At 33.3% G+C, this 17890-nt stretch overlaps 3 protein-coding genes across 6 annotated transcripts in view; 1 reads left to right on the forward strand and 2 right to left on the reverse strand.

Moving 5' to 3' along the window:
* The window catches only part of LOC145662546 (E3 ubiquitin-protein ligase FANCL-like), a 59323-nt gene extending 56377 nt beyond the window's left edge, over positions 1-2946 (forward strand). For 3 of the 4 annotated variants that reach the window (XM_081728221.1, XM_081728224.1, XM_081728222.1), the window contains one exon: positions 2061-2826. In XM_081728221.1, coding sequence (XP_081584347.1) covers positions 2061-2087 — 27 coding nt within the window. In that variant the 3' untranslated portion in view covers positions 2088-2826. The other variant, XM_081728223.1, reaches the window with a different exon arrangement.
* A 6706-nt stretch (positions 2947-9652) lies between these two features.
* Positions 9653-17174, reverse strand: LOC145662548 (NADH-cytochrome b5 reductase-like). Its single transcript, XM_081728226.1, has one exon. It carries the CDS (start codon positions 17172-17174, stop codon positions 16251-16253), a length of 924 nt encoding a protein of 307 aa, XP_081584352.1. The 3' UTR covers positions 9653-16250.
* asf1 (histone chaperone asf1) lies at positions 17174-17816 on the reverse strand. The gene has a single exon (XM_081728227.1). It carries the CDS (start codon positions 17814-17816, stop codon positions 17214-17216), a length of 603 nt encoding a protein of 200 aa, XP_081584353.1. The 3' UTR covers positions 17174-17213.
* Between the last annotated feature and the right edge of the window lie 74 nt (positions 17817-17890).

Below are 17890 nucleotides of genomic sequence, written 5' to 3' on the forward strand. Positions count from 1 at the left end.
TGTGTTATTAGTTTATTGAGCCTACCCTACATGTAGGATTACGCTTCGCCACTGTATAAGACCTGTGGCAATCCACTCATTTGTGAATGGAACGAATCTCCCCTCTTCCGACAGAATGTTTCTTCACATTTGGGACATCTTTATGAGATAGAAAGGCATTGCCAAGGTAGGATTTACTTGTACTCCTAGTATATGTAACATTAAACATTTTGCTCAACTATATCTCACGAGCTGTGGACGCTAACAATAAATTGGGGAACTCAGATAGTGACAGTTGAACAACCCCAGGCTTGTATCTCTTTGTTTTATTCTTATTGAATATTAAACAATGGCAATTGTTAATCGTAAGTTTTTATTATTGAAATAATAGTGTAAACTTACACCTTGATGTTTTCAGAAGTTAATGAATACATGACATAAATGTAAGGTGATATATACATATACAGGTGTATAGTTCATCTTAGAATGTATATCATTAAAATTGCACATTGTCCTCATACTTTGTCTCTCTTTAGTAGTGATAACTTATTTCTGAATGTTGATTAAATGCTGACATGGCTAAAGTTCGAAACAGTGTGGAATTGAATATAGTAGTTTTTTTCATTATTATCATTTATTTATTTATTTTAAATTTAGATTGGGAATTACTAAGAAGAAAGAAGAAAAAATGTTTCAAATAAAAGAAAATGCAGTGTTTGATTTTCAAATGGCTTCGAAAGTGTAAGGAGGGCTGTTTTACATAAAACAATAGTTTTCAGTGTTATCCTACGAACAAAAGAAATTGTCAAAGCAGTTGCTCTCAGACATGGCTAAAGTTACGGAACAACTTGATCTGCAGAAAGAGAAATTAAACAACTATATAAATCAGATTGAAAGTTGTATATGCGTTTAAATTATAGACAATAATGTTGATTTAATTTTCAGGTAGATCCAGAGGAATGTTGGATAGGTGAAAAGAGTTTTGGTATTATGCACATACTTAGTTTTTATATAGAGTTAGCCTGTGACTGATTTGTTTAGTGGATTATTATAAGTAGTGTGAAGTGTAGATATTATTTAGTGTACAATTGGATGTTTGTATAACTAAAGAAGATTGGAAGGTAACACCGCTGTCGTATTAATATCGTGTGGTGTGGATTAATTTTATGAATGCTACTTGCAAAGTGTATACTAACATGCTATTTTGAAACAGCGGAAACATTATTTAAAAAAAAAATGAAATCAGAGTTCCTTATTGTCTCGTGTGGTTTCTAAATATGAAGAAAAAAATGGCCATATTTCATTAAAAAATCAACTTCCAGTGTGAATAGATTACTTGAGACCTGGTACGAAAGCTAAAAAAATTCTCCATCTGATAGAGAATTCAGAGTTATCATGATATTTAATATTTTGTCTAAATTTAGAGCAAAGGAGGCATTTTAGAAGGATATTTGAAACAAAAGTTTCGTATTTCCTTACATACATGCCAAATCTCAGTCAAAAATTAAATTTTCTATTTAATCAATTCGACTTCCGGTCTATACAGACTATTTCCGGGCGGTTTCGGAAATTCAAAACATCACTGTTAAATTTGGTATGCAATTTTGTGTATCATGTTTCTGTACTTCTATTACAGTACTTTTACTATTAGACGGAGAGTCGAGTCTGAATGTTAACAATATTACATGATTGAAATTTTTTGTAGATTCTAGGATTACTATTTTCTTCCGTGTTATTCGAAATTTCATTTTTCAGTTTGAAACTCGTAGAAGCTGCTTCTACTTCGGCAATTCCCACATTGAGTGGCTTATTTCCTTTAGGTAAAAATTCCTTGAATATCAAGATTTTTAAAAAATCCTGATTAGAGGTGGACAAATGTGATTGCAGGACAGCACCAGAAAACGACGGGTGATTTATTTTACTCAGGCTGTTTATTCTAATATTTTGTTATAGAACCATTTACCCTTTTTTTTCTTATAAGTACTTCTTAATTACTTTACATTTATTTTTCTATCATTAACAATTTCCTTTATATATTAAAGAAAATTATGCCTAATTTCATGAGTAATTTGTTGTTGCAGGCTATATCATGTCCAGTTCCAACTTGAAGATATTATGAAGATCCAGCTATAAAGAATTCTGTGATTAAATTAGTTTTAGAAATACAATAAGTACAATTTATAATTACATATTATTGGGTAGCTGTTTTTGCATGTTACAAGATTGTTTCTTGAAAAGAATTTTACGGATGAAACACACAAAGTCAACGTATTATTTAGTGCGTGGTTGCGTTGCAATCCTATAGGCCGATACTGTCGGTACCTGATTGAGAATCTTATTTGTAGTTTTATGTTATAATTATTTTCTTATTTGTTATTTTATTTATGTATAATTAAACATTTTATTCTGTACCTTTAGATCGTGTATGGTAATAATTGTAGCTCCGTCTTGTTGCTGGAAAATGTAAAAAGCGTTGTCTGTTTCCTATCAAAAGTTTAATTCTCTGCTCTAGATAAACAAATATATTTTCGATTATTATTATTATTATTATTATTATTATTATTATTATTATTATTATTATTATCTTGATGCTGCCAAGTGTTTTGACTGTGACCACTTATATGGGTCAAGTATGGAATTATTCACTTGTGACATTAGTGTTCTAATTATCCAGTTTAAAAACATAACAGATACTCAGGCTGTTTATTCTAATATTTTGTTATAGAACCATTTACCCTTTTTTTTCTTATAAGTACTTCTTAATTACTTTACATTTATTTTTCTATCATTAACAATTTCCTTTATATATTAAAGCAAATTATGCCTAATTTCATGAGTAATTTGTTGTTGCAGGCTATATCATGTCCAGTTCCAACTTGAAGATATTATGAAGATCCAGCTATAAAGAATTCTGTGATTGATTTGTTATGAAGTTGTATATTGCAAAATATAATTTCTCATGTTTTTCATTTATGTTTCATTTCATAATGTACATTCCGCTTTGAAAATTTCATTAGATACAACAATATATATTTAGTGATGTACTTTCATGGACAATATGAAACAGTAATTTTAAGATTCGTACATCATATTATACGGATAATTATAAGCCCAATATTTCGTTCTCTAGCGGGAACATTGTCAAGTTATAAACAAATTAAAGATAAATAATATATTTTTAGAAAAGAAGAAAATGAAATCTTTGAGTTTAACGTCCCACGGTTATGCCGGCTAGGTTAAAGGAGACAATGATGATGAGAAATGGTGGAATGAAGAGTGGGAAGAAACAGGAAAACCTCGAGAAAAGTCCATGCACATGATGTTTGTCCACCACAAAGTTTACTTGGCGTTACCTGGGATCGAACCAAAGACTCCATACACCAGAGGTGAACGCTCTACCACTGAGCACGGTGGCCTCAAGAAGAAAATAAGACATACACCAGGCTGTTTTCAGATCATTTTTTAAATATATAATACCCTTTACAATGAATTGTTGAGTTCAAAATACTTTACGGGTATGGCCATAGGAGCGAGCCATTTAATCTCAAAACTGAAAGCGTTAAATGAGAGCGCTCAATTCAAACTCACGTAGGAAATGGCAAGATTTTACAGTTTTATTTGGGCTGGTTCAACTTGAGGCTCACCAGCAGAGAAATTGTAAGTAAACTTACGTCGGGAAATTTAATAGCCATGATAAAATATATATGTGCAAGGAAATCTATATATTCATTATTTACAATAGATGATCTAGTACTGCAAGAGCGAAACACTTAAATATAATGAAAAATCTACCTATTAAAATGCTACAATAGCAATAAAAACGCGTGAACTCCAATCTCTAACTTTGGATTTCAAACCTTTGATTTACGGTTATTTGTCATTCACGTTTAACAGAAACAAATATTTTAAACTATGTGTACTTTAAAGAAATTATTTAAATACATCATTTTTTTTATAAAGTTTGTTTTAAAATTATTGTTCAAAGCCTTTGTATTTTATTTTAATAAGCCTTCTCCAAAATCAACGCAAATGAATTGTGCTGCCATCTTTGGAGTTCTTTTAAACTATATGTTTGTTGCCAATCCTTTTGACAATGAGATCTCGGAAACTACAGGCTCTAGAAAGATGACGTTTTCACTGATCGATTGCAAATTTTGCATAGATTGTCCAGTTCTAACTGAATATTTAAAAAACATGACCATTATTTCTTCATTACATTTTTACGTGTACCCTGGAAGTGTTGAAATAAATAAATAAATTTAAAAAAAACTAAAGCATCACATCCTACGCATTATACATCCCAACACCACATAGTTGTACATAGGGGTTGTATATCTCAGGCGTTTGCGTCATGGACAAATAATAATGAAAAAGGACGGATAACCATTTCTCCAGTCTAAGACGAATCTCTATTTTTGGAGTGTTTTGCCCAATGTCCACCATATATAACTTACATTATAATTAATTGTGTACGTAATATATTTGCTTATTACATACTGCATGCAAGAAGAAAGACAACACTGATCACACATGAATTAGAAACTTCAACCGGAAGTAGGATCAAATCTTGCAAACGGTACAAGATATTGATAAAGTAATCGAAAAAAAAATCTCCCCTTTATGGTATCTGTTGCCGATTTTTACCAAGACTTCTTTCACTTGTGTCTGCAAAGGAACATTTACAGATGTTAGGAATAGCAAGGAGATTCATGCTCATATATGAATGATGCGCTGTGTAAAGAGCGCAGGTTCAGCTAGTCTATATATTAAAATACTAGGTTTATATGTTTGTCCGCAATCCTTTTGACAATCTCGGAAAACAGAAGTGCTAGAAACGTGCCGTTTTCACTGGTCAATTCCAAATTTTTGTGTAGATTGTCCAGTTCTCATTCAAATTTTCAAAAACCGTGTCATTGCTCTATTCAACATTTTAGGGGCCGTTTTGAGTACATAAGATTAACATTGTTGTAGGCCGAAACTATAAGGTTAGGCAACCACTAGAGAAGTTACGTGTGGCGGGTTGACGGGCATTGCAGGCGCTTTGCTTAAATCTGAATGGCAAAACCTATTGCATACTGGCAACTTCAAAGGCCTCAAGAGACGCAGTGAGGCGTATTCGAACTGATATGGATCTATTAGAAAAAAAAAATATTTCCGCTTGATATAGTGTTACTTCTACAAATTTGCTACAAACTCACTCCAATATCTATAGATAGCAATTTACTTCCTTTGTGAGTCTCCTATCCTTTACTTGCGTCAGTGGGAAGGAGATCCATGGTCATAACAGAACGATGCGCTGAGTAGACAGCGCAGGTTCAGCTAGTATTTTTAAAAAATCTAATACCTTACCTGAAGTATCCAACCAGTGTGTTTCCATAGACAGTTTCAAGTTGAGCCAATTTCTTCTGGTGCAATAGTTATATACATATATACATTTAAAAAAATCATTTTTACTATGCACAGTGCTCAATTATACCAATATTTCCACATTTCACTGTTGCAATGAAAAATGTCCGATTATTCGAGAATCGATTCTCGAATGTTTCGAGATTCTTCTTTAGCCGTTCTACGTTTGTTTTCTATTTGAACATGCGCTCTGGAACAAGTAGGGTTACTGTATCCTGAAATGCCAAAAGGCGGACACATTCCATTAGAGAATTTCGGAAAATGTATGCAGAAAGAAATTTTTACTTTCAAAATACAGACATGTCAGCACAAATGCTGATATAACCTTAGGTACAAGAATGTGAAAGTATTAATTTCTTCGAATCTTATGAGAGAGTTTCAGGATAATATGTCACCCTGCATTCCCTAATAATGTAGCTTCGTGGTGTACCCATAGTGATTTCTAGAGACCGGATGTTAGGCAAAATGCCTATTCTTTAATATTAAAGATATGATCAAAAATAACGTTTTAAAGTTTATATGAGGGGTTATAGTTACGATTTAAACCAATTTTATTTTGCCTATTTCACCCGTTACTGCCTATATAATTGTTTTAGTGCCTAATGTTGCCTATTCTATGTATTTTTTTCAAAATAAGCCTTCATTAGGAAGATATATAATATCAATAACGCACACACACACACACATATATATATATATATATATATATATATATATATATATATATATATATATATTAGGTGTTTGTAAACACAAACACGTGGTACATTACAATATATATACCGTAAAGTAAAAGAAGACATTGACAAACAGGTATGTTTCTATATTCTTTGAACATTATCTTGACTTGAATCTATTTTTTAATCGTATTGATCATTTATCTCCATTATTTCGAGTTACATTTTAGTGCCTATTTTTTACATTTTAAGTGCCTATTTTCCAGGTTTTTAGTGCCTAAACATCCGGTCTCTAGTCATTTCGAACAAAGAAACCTACAATTTATTTAATAGTAGTTTCACAGTTATTCGAGTAGTGTTTTCAAGTTCGTTGATGAATCATTGGAATCGTCTTTAAGTGGTTTTATTGCTCAGACATTACATGACTTCTAACATGGGATTTTTTGAAAAGTTAAGAGATACAAATAACAAAACATTTTTATCATGTTTTCTTAGAAATTAACTTTAGATCTATAATGATAAAGAGTTTCTTCATTATGTTTGTAACAGCATAGTATTCACAATTCACACTGAAGAAGATAGCTCAATCTCGAAACAATTTGCGGGAACATACTTGTTGCATGTTTTAGGTAAGATAAACTGATCTTTTCTACTAGTTAATATGCATGTCATCGCTTCTTTGACCAATTACCAGGATAAATCTATCTTTTCCATCAGCTTTCTCCATTTGCTTGCTATATGGGATTAATGTTTTTTCCATGAGATTCCTCCAATTATCTATATGTCACCCATTCCACATCCAGATTCATTTTTCTGGTGTGAGCGTTGAACCCTTTAACAACTCTTTATTACACTAAGTGAAATAACAGCCGCACTTCGAAGCAATAAAGAGCAATGCACTAAGGTTTGATAACAATGTATCGACTGTCATGGAAGCTTTTTTCCTCATGTTGAAAACTAGCTGATCTTCATAATTTCTTTATTCGAAGCACAGTATCTCATACCTTAAATGTTCTCGTTTCGAAAATCGAATAAGTATCAGACACTCAGTTTTGCCCCACAAACTGGGATAATTTCCGATCGAACTCTGGTTTGCCGATTTCATATTTAACCCAAAAGCTACGACCTCTTTCCATTCCATTAAACAGGTTTTTCCCCTGAAATGTTTTCTGGGCAACTTAATAAGCTTGAGTACTGTAATTCAATAAGTAATCAATTTAGTATAATAATAATAATAATAAAAACCTTCGTCATGTTTCCTGCTGTTTGACCCACAAAAAACATTCAATAGGAAGGTATCAATTCAATTTCTTCCAAATATCAGTGGCTTATATTCGCTTATGTGTCTTATCCTTCGCAATAGAATAGCCTGTATCAGCCTGGTAGCTCGGTTTCCAATTGCAAGGAGCTTCCCAAGGTGCAGGGTTGTCTCCACAGCTATTCATAATACATGTAAGTAACTGCCCAGCATCTCAACTTCTATACTATAATACTTTTTTAGCCTATGCAAGCAATCAACAGACACCTACAATATATAATACGTTTACTCTCAACCTGGTGTAATTGATGGAAACTTAAGATCAACAGAACCAAAACAAACCTTAATCATTAAACGACTACTACGTAATTTATCACTTCTCAAAAATAAGGTCCACTGAATTCAGTGAAATGCACAGTAATATTTGATTGTAAACATAACTGGAAACTGATTCTTTAATACATCGAAGGAAACGTACCCAACAAAATACACTTTTCGGTTGGTTGGTTGGTTACTTTGGAATTTAATGTCTTTTTCAGTATCAAGCCTGTATGAGGCGTGCTTACACAGTTTAAAGTGAAATCTGAACCACCTGCGTTCAAATTATTCCAGGCTCTCTCTCACCGGAAACGGAACACGGTACCTCGTGCACCAAGTACATCTTGTGAATTGTTTAGCTGGAACTGCTTGGGATTTATAACCCAACTCCCAAATAAAAAACTTATAAGGCTTATTTCGTCCATGGTTGACATATGGCTACATTAGTTTTGAGTCGATGCTCGTAATGATTTTATAGTGAGGTGCAAATTTCAGAGTCAAGACTTACGACTCGAATACCACATGAAATTTGGTAGCCCAACTTATATATGGTACACGCGTATTAATTTTCAATCTATACACACCGTCTCGAAACATTACGGGGTCGCTGCATTTACTACAATAGTCGAAGAAACACGTCAATTCACTATTCACAATGGTCATGAACACCAAAACTCGCAGGACTCCTAAGTACTGATATATAAATGGTTACCAGAATAACGGAAATATCTGAAGTCGTAAACACATCAGATGTCAGGGTTGGGAACGGCCAGGCAGTGACTGCAGCGCCAGGTGGTTGGTGGTCATGTGTTAGGGCAAACTCCGTACTACGTGAAGAGGTAGAACGGCAGTGTGCAGTGAACCAAGCAGACGGTGATAGTGTAAATAGCGACCTCTCTGCTTTCCAGAGAGGAGAAATTGTTGATGCTTGATGTGTGAGCGTGGCGAAAATGACAAGTGTGTTGGATGTGTTGCGAGGGACAGTGTCCAAAGTGAAACCGGCCTACAAAACTCATGGCAAATTAACATCACCGAAGAGGGATAGTGGTCAGAAGAAAACCCTCAGTGACAGATCCCACCCAACATTAAAGTGGATTGTCACTGAGAACGTCGTGTCATTGCGGTGCAAGTGACAGAGGAACTCAAGCAGCACCTCCGAGTTTCTGTGCTATGGTTTACTCCATCTTCCCGTTATGTTCGAACCCGAGCTCGTACAGTAACAGTTCACGCATCAAACGTTGTTAAGCACTCATCGTTACTGCTACTAAAAACTGAGTGGCGACCCTCCGTATTAAATAGTCCGCTTGCTACAGTTCTCTTACGCCGATTTGACCTACGGTCGATCATGGCGTATATACGTGCCTACTATTTGGGTTGTGGAAATATTGCAAGATTTATGATGTAATATTTTCTTCTTGACCACTAATGAATTATAAATGTAAATTCAAAGAATTTGGCTAAGTTGATTATAGCACTAAATTTTGTCATAAAAGTAAAGACGTGTATTAAATAGTATTTGTTACTTACAGCGCAAGGTGCAATCAAAATGGCACGGACAGAGGTCCGAATGGCATTCATTATACCTTTGGCATCTCTGAAATAGTGTGTTTCTTTGGACATTCATAAACAATCGTGACTGCAGCGAGTCTACTCATTGTTTCTCACTTCATCATCTCGAACTTGTGTTCATCTCTGCAATTTACTATACTAGTATTTGGTATATTTATTGTCTTAAAGATGGAGACCATGTGTATTTTTAATTATTAGTGCTGCATCCCCCGCCCCCCTGGGGTCACTGATACACAATGTAAACATTACAAGATCAGAACTGAATGTAGAACTTACTGCAATAACATTTCGGGTTGAAGGAAATGCTGCGTTGAAGCCAGCCCTAAAAAAGTGTCCTAGAGTATCTATTTTATGCATTACTAAAACCTGAGAATACATGTTATGTCTTACACTTACAGGACTTCCCTAAATAAAAAGTTAGTTTGAATCAATAAAACAGTGTATGTAGATTTTTGAATAGAAAATGCTGTTTTATTTCCTCTTTTAAAATATGATTACAGCCTTAGTTCGTACTTTCACTTAAGTTATCACAATTGTTTACAGATCACTCTTAAAATAAAACACGGAAATACAAGGAAAAATTCTTTACAAGCAATTGTTCGTATATGAAATTACTTAATTATCCTTAGCGTTATATATGACAAAGGATAAAATTCTGCTGTTGATTACATTTTACAATAAATAATTTTTTACCGTACTTATTTTATTTTATACCATCATACGGAAGTCCAATCTGTCAAATATATATATACACGTTTATAAACTGCATTAATATAACGATACAAGCCAGTCAGGTTTCCATGTAGTACTTCAAATAGAACAATTTCATTAAGAGAAATTTATCACAGTTTGAAAATCCTCTTGATTCCTCTACCATTGGTCAATAGGCTGCTTGCAAATGACAAAACCGATCGTTATTTAAAGAATATCACCTTTAGCGAAATCTGAAATATTACATACTATTTTTAGTTCTGAAAACTGTTTTAATTCTTATGTGTTAACGGTGAATCATCAAGCCTACCAATCATGTTATCACATTTTTCAAAATATTGCAGAAACCAAATAATAATACTAAAAACACTTTCCCACAGGCTTAGTCGACAAACTGGACAAAATGAAGACGAATAGCAGAATATTGATAGGTTAATACGTAGTATTTCGTACTTTCTAGAAAATTACACAGATACTATTATTATTTCATTTCTGCCATATATATAAAAAAATAAAAAAGCACTAAGATGAAACTATCACTTTTAACTGTATATATTTAATTTAAAGAGCATTTAACAGAATCATGGTTTTTGTCTGCTGATTGATGAAACTGAAACTTATTTTATATGAATGTTAATTAATTTGGAAAAAAAAAAAAAAGCCCTTAAGGTAAAACATCTGAGACCACAATACATACACTTTCAAACTCCCTCGTGGCTATATGATTAACGCTCGGATCCGGGTTTGATTCCCGGTGGCAGCTCATGTGGTTCAAACCCCACGTTAAGGTGTAAGTCTACATTTCATATAGCCTCCGTGCTGAACGGGACGCTAAACTCCAAATTAACAAACACATTCACTTTCTTAGTGTACATAAGTTAACGAATAGTAGCATTCACAGATTTGTGCGTGTGAAAAGAAACCCAGTGTAATTTTACAGAATAATCGATAGTCAACTTTTATAAACAAAATTGACACTTAAATATGCTCTAACGATACACAAATGTTCCTATGTTTATGAAAACATTCTAGTATATGAGAATTAGTCTCTTAAATGTAGAAGAAACTATTATCTTGCTTTATTCTGTCCTGTCTCAAAAAAGTTATATTAATTCTGTGTTGCATACAAAAGTAGTGAAGTGTCTTTACCAAAGTATAAACATATGGTTTTTTCACTTGTTAAGAAAAGATCCTTATATTCCCAAAGTAAAGACATGTTTTGTCTTTATAGTGGTCATTCATATTGAAAAAATAAGTAATTTTTCTATCATGTGCGTGCGTGTATCTATTAAACTTATCGTTGACGCTCGAAACTAAAACTTTTCTGTATATTTTAAAAGCATGAGTCAGAGGATTGCCCACGACATGCATTTACAACGAAAATACAATGTGTATAAGAATTAAGAAAGGAGAAGAAGACTCTAATAGGCATGAATCAATGCAAAAGTCTGTAACGAAACTTTTAAACGAATAAATATATTAATAAATTATAGCTGAATACACTCGGTCCCAAAGCTGTATCTTCTTATATTTTCTTTTGTTAGTATCTAACAATTAAACTAGTAAGCTCCGCCTTATAAAAAATTAAATTATATTGTCTTTACAAGAATTTATAAGACAAATGAAATATACTTATTCAGTTTAGCATAGTTACCGACATAATGTCTTGTACTTCAAATGTATATTCAAATATAAATTGAATACGCCACGTTTTGTCCTGTAATCATTTTTTTTTTTTTTTTAAATATATATAAAGCTACGGAGGCCGATCAAATAAAAATGAAACTTTCAAACAGAGAAGCGGTATTCTGACGCTTGTTGTTCTAGCAACAATAGGTTGCTACTAGGTGTAGCTAGTCATACATTGACATCAGTGACAAAATTACATTTAGAGCCGAAAAATACGTGAACTACTTATATAGCTGAAACAAAGGAATCCTAAAACAGGGACAGAAAATGAATTACCAAAAAATAATGAGAACATCACGACATAATACAGGTTATTTCGCTAAATAGCTATGGGAAAGAGAGAAATAGCTATAAACGTCCAAATTTCAACATGGCACTCATCTGGGGACTTAACAACTGCTACTTTATTATTGAATTTTTCAGTTTTCCTCAGATTTCTTTTCCTCCACATCTGACGAAACATTTAGCGAAAGCGCTTATAGTGTACTTTTTAATCGTTTCATTATATTCCGGTAATTCATTTTGTACAGACACGCGGCGGTGTAGTCGATAAGACCTGTACCTACCAACTTTATGGCCCAGGTTCAATCGCCGGTGGGAGCGGAAACGTTGAACCTTCATTCCAAAGCGACTCAGGGATTCTCCAACTTTTGTAAAATAAGTAACTGGGGGTAAAGGCGACTGGAGCGTGCTGCTGCGTAACTTGTACCTAACCTGTACATCACCTCCTGTACCTAACAAAGTCAACAAAGTATGGGAGACACTCCTTAATTTGTAATATAATGTGTGTGTGAAATGCGGGGTGAGGTTCTAGTTGCAGTGTTAATCGTTCAGTACTCAGACAATATTAAAAGTCACAACGAGCACATTTTACTTACGAATGTAACTCCGATTCATCCCATTGATTCCTTCTTTTATACTTGCGTCTTGACAATGCTGCGAGTGACGATTCAACAATTGATAATTATTCACTAAATTAATAATACAATAAAGAAAAACAAGGTTCGCTGTTCTTGGACTTTATAGACACGATTTGTTTACGGAACATACACAATTGGGTCTTCAACAATCGTGTGTTGTGAACAAGTTCAGATTCATCTACCAACAGTCCACTACTACAATAACAATGTGCGTTAAATTCTTTGTCCTCATTTATATTTAATCGGCCTACATATAAACAAATAGATATAATTAAACAATGATACAGATGCCAAAACTAAGTCATGTTTTGCAGTTTCTACAATAATTACCTCACTAACCTTCCAATATTCAGTCTTCAGTTTCACAATATAAGAATCAACATTGCTTGTATCACAATATCACTACATGCAACCATTCCTTCGCCGAAATAATGACAATACAAAACACTGAAATATAAGTTTCTTTTAATGTATTACTTGGCTGTAAACGTTGATATCTCTCACGACTTACATACGCTAATACTTAACATTCTATTTCATTAATAAATCGATGTTAAGCTCTATCTAAACTAGCATTTATATACAGCCATTCACTTTGCAGACTGACTTCCACAGAAGTGTAACTATTGTATGAGTCAATGATTTTTGTCCATAATGCTACCTAATTAGCGATAAGTAACATCTCTGGTTGTAGATTTATGATCAAATGATTACATATGTTGTTACTCTTATCATTAGAATGCTACATTTGTACAAAGTTCTTATGGCAGATTTCAGGGACCAACAACATAAATGGATTCGATTTTATTGATGTTCTTACAATTAGTACCTCTACAGGCACACGTAAACACAGCATTTTTCTGGCCTCTTATTTGGTTATTTTAAGGATACTCGTACTTTCAGACAACTTTCGACGTTCACTCCTGATTACACATTGTGTGGAAGATGTATGTTCAACAATCCATGAACACATTAGATACATGCTCCAGTAATAATATAAAAAGTAAACAGTTTTTACTAAGAATCGACTATTAATGATAGAACGTACAAGCCTACGTCTTTCCGGAAGGATTTTTGTACAGAGCCTCCGACCTGCCAGTCGTACCAACATGATTTTTTTCTGCGCTAACACTAGAGTTCACCAGGAGTCCACCAGGAGAACTTTCTGTCCTGCTGAAGTACACCAAGTACTCAACCTATAGATAAACATGCTAGGACTTTTAGGACGTTACGTCCCGCCGGAAGGACGTTGGACGTTCTATCATTAAGAGATTGGTCATAATTATTTTATTTTGAACAGATACAATATGTATTTTGGATAATCAATCATCACAATTTGTATACGGCTGTTATACTCTTCATAATAATAATCAACATTGAGGTGGAATGGCACTTTTCTTTTATTAATATACTTAATTATAATATTTTTTATTAATATATTAACACATTTTCTGTATTACGAGATCAAATTACACTTTCATTTGCACATGTAAGTCAGGGTTGGCTGGTTTAAACCAAGGTTTAAAACCAAGGCTGTAAAAATGTTCGTAAAAGTGTAAGTGTTCGTAAAATCTTGATGAACACATATTTGTGAGTTATCGCGTGTCACTCCCGCATATTATTCGTATTATATTCAGACCTAAATTTCTCAAAAATTCATTACTCAAAAAGATTACACTACAAAAGCAACTTTTTAAATTTAAATAAGTTTATGAATGTTTCTTTTGTGATTTGCTTATAGTTTATTATTAGCAATTGCAATCAAAGAAAAATTCTAAACGTTTCGTTTTAATAATGTTTACTATTGATAAAATACATCGAAATACCGTACTTTTTTTGGGGGGAGGAGGAAGTCATAAAACCCCACGGGAGGCATTTACTGAAATCAGAAGTATCTTTGGTATCTATGTATAAATGGGTCAGAGCCAAAGTAGACTTAAATAATTCTTATCTTTATTCACTGATACGCAAATTGGGTTGTATTTCTTTAACTTGGACTTAATTAGTTCTTCTGTACTCTGCAGTATTTTGAAATTGTCCATATGTAATTCTGTATAATGGTTTCACTTGTGCAACTGTTTATGTTTTTGTCCTTCTGAAATGACTCTTGACAATTATATTAACAAGTATGTAAAGATCAGTACAACGTATTTTTTTTTTTATCAGGAGTCCTTCGTGAGTGAGTCGGCAGACGTATCGCATTTGTGGCCAGTTAGTTCCGGTTTCGAGTTCAAATGGAGAACAATTTGCTTCGGATGTAAGTCGAGAAACGGTTTGGACTCCGCTTTAAGTTTATGTGACCCCTTCCAGCATAACTCGGTTGTTGCATAATAACACCAAGGTGAAACAAACTTATTTCTGTCCGTGTGTGATATAAATACATATAGCAACTTATTTAAACCAAAAAAACCTGGTTTAAACAAACAAACAAAAAAAAGTTTGAAACAAAAAAACGGGTTTTTTGGTTTTTTAAATAAAAACCACGGTTTTTGCCAACCCTGATGTAAGTACACTTATTTAACGATCAATTGGATTTATGCTGCTTCAAGCTTCTGCGCAAAGCATTAAATTTTTTGTTTACCATGAAAGACTGTTTATAGCGTAGTCCAAGAGTCGTATTTTTAAAGTCGTACTTTTAAATACACATCTGTTTTCTTTATGAATGAAAATAAAAAGTTTGCGATTCACTAGCAAAGGGGAAATTTCATTCTACGATATTTATTAGATTAGGTCGAAGACCTTTACACAGATAATTTTCAGTCTTCTTTATTGTAAACAGGATTTAAAGCTTGACAGCGTTTATTTCCCACCAGCTTTTGGTTTATTGTATCTAACGGAAGACCTAAAAACTATGCAGTGCTTTTGTTGTAATTTAAGAAAAATCATAGAACTACGTTGTATAACTTATATGTGACATTATACCTTGTATATATTATTATTATCAAAGCACTTTTTTTTGGTATTTGTTTTCTTCCGTCAACTGTTTAGAAAAAAAATATTAGAATACCTAGAGGTTTACAACAGAGGAAAAGGGCAGACCTGACGAAGTTTCAATATTTTTTTTTTCCACAACAACGATGTTTCGTCTAGCTGTTGACTTTTTTTTTTAAAACCATAGCCGTGTGATATGAATATCGAAAATTTAACAGCTTTCCCATCTAGTATGATAAATAACATAAACTGTAATTTTCTCGAAATTGTTGAGACCAGTTTTAACATCTTTCTTCTTTCACACTGATAATCAGTTCTTAGTAAGCAACTATTTCTAAAACGAAATAGACACATTTGGTTACTATTTTATTATTATTATTATTATTATTAAAAGAATAGATTTATTTATTTATTTTAATGCAGACTTTCGGAAATGATACAAATGGAATAATTACAAGTGAATAACTATAAAACTGAAACTAATTGATACAGAAGAGAAAAATTATTTGATTACCTCCCATCACTATGTCACTTATATTGACATTTTTCAATTTAACTTCTATTGTCCACATACGATATGCAAAAGCTCTTCAATTTCATTAAGGACGTCAAAGTTAGTTGAAAAAAATTTTAACGGCGGACAATTTATAATGACGTGATTACATTATGTTCCAATATTGCAGATGTTCCGTACATTACACTTACCAACTATCAATATACATTTGTACTTGGTCTATGAGGCAATTATTATACTGCAACCGCATCAATTAGTTGTACTGCACATATACTTATTTAGAAGTTAAAGCAATTTGAAGATGGTATTCCAGACTGTATTGCATAATTAAGCATGTCCTTATTAAATGACTTTGTGCCACAAATAAGCACGAATGTTTTATCGACAGGCATATTTTCCAATTCCTTTTCTATATGCTCTTTCTTTATTCGACCTTTTACAATTATTTCGTTATATTTGGCTTGTGATTCAGACTCTCCTCTTGACAAAAAATATTTCATTCTGAAATTCCAGAAACTTGAAAAATCACTAAGTTTCTCTCTTAACAAAATATCATCATAATATTTACATGAATACAAAAGGCGAACAAAAGTTTCATCATCTTCATTATTTATTATTTTTTGTATAACCGAATACATTGGCGCTATGCCAGTCCCTGCTGCTAGCATCAACACCATTCGGTAAGAGTTTGGTTTATATGTAAAAGATCCAAAAGGTCCTCTCCATTCAACACTATCTCCTACTTGTAGATTTCTAATATATTGTGACATCTTTCCATCTTTATATAACTTAATTATAACATCAAAGAAACCTTCGGCATCTAAGTCTGTAATAGGTGTGTACTGTCGGGTAATTTTTCCATCACGTAAAATTCCTTTCATTATTAAATGTTGTCCTACATCACAACCAACACGCAAGTTGCCAGGAACTTCGAACCTATAAATATTTGTATCGCCACTAACCTTTTTAATATCAATTAATACGAACGATTTATATTCTATTTGTGACACTGCATGCGATTCTGACGAAGCAGAAGCACTCTTTTTACCACTTTTAATATCATTGCACAATTTTCTCCATTCAGCCATTTCGTTTTCATAGATATCGTATACACAAGGATTGCATCCTGAGCCACAACAATCTGAAGAAAGTGGCTCTTCAGGTTTTGGAGGTAAGACTAAGTCCTCCCTGTCTTCAGACATTTCTAATACCCTATTACATATGCTATACTGGATTTATCACTACAATTCCATACTTATATTGCTGTCGCTGGTTACATTAGCCTTCAAGGGCGCATCCATGCTATGAGTGCCATGATCAAACTGCATTTGATTTGAATCTATTCCACCTTTACCAGACGATGTATCAGAATTTTTCACATCATCCCAATCAATTTTAAACCTTGTCACTCTGGGACTAGTTGCCAAAATATTTCTTTGGAGTTTATCAAACTGGGGAATAGCGGGTGGGTTCTCACGCAGTTCAGAATCAACATAATCATTGTTTACGTAATACCCCACACGAATAAACTCTTGGCTTCGATATGAACATGTAAGCAGTACAACAGTGACACCTACGGCATCCGCAACTGGGATTTTGGAAGGATCTGGGGGATCTGCTTGAAATACAAACATGTGACGTCCTTCTGGAACAGGTCCAACATACACTGTATCAAGAATTTGGTCATAATCTTCACTTTCGGCCGACCCAACATATATAATTTTCCACTCTAAATCCTCTTGCAAATCTTCAATGCACTCAAAAGTAATTTCAAACTGAAAGGGATTAAAAAATGGTGACGGATTATCTAACACAACTACATTAGACACATGTACTTTCGCCATAGTTTATCTGCGTAAATTTACACAAGCATCCACGAAAATCAATAGAACAACTTTTTTATTTCCATCACAGCACA

Source organism: Thermobia domestica, chromosome 10, assembly GCF_964235325.1.
Source record: "Thermobia domestica chromosome 10, izTheDome1.hap1.1, whole genome shotgun sequence".
Classification (NCBI taxonomy): Eukaryota; Metazoa; Arthropoda; class Insecta; order Zygentoma; family Lepismatidae; genus Thermobia; species Thermobia domestica.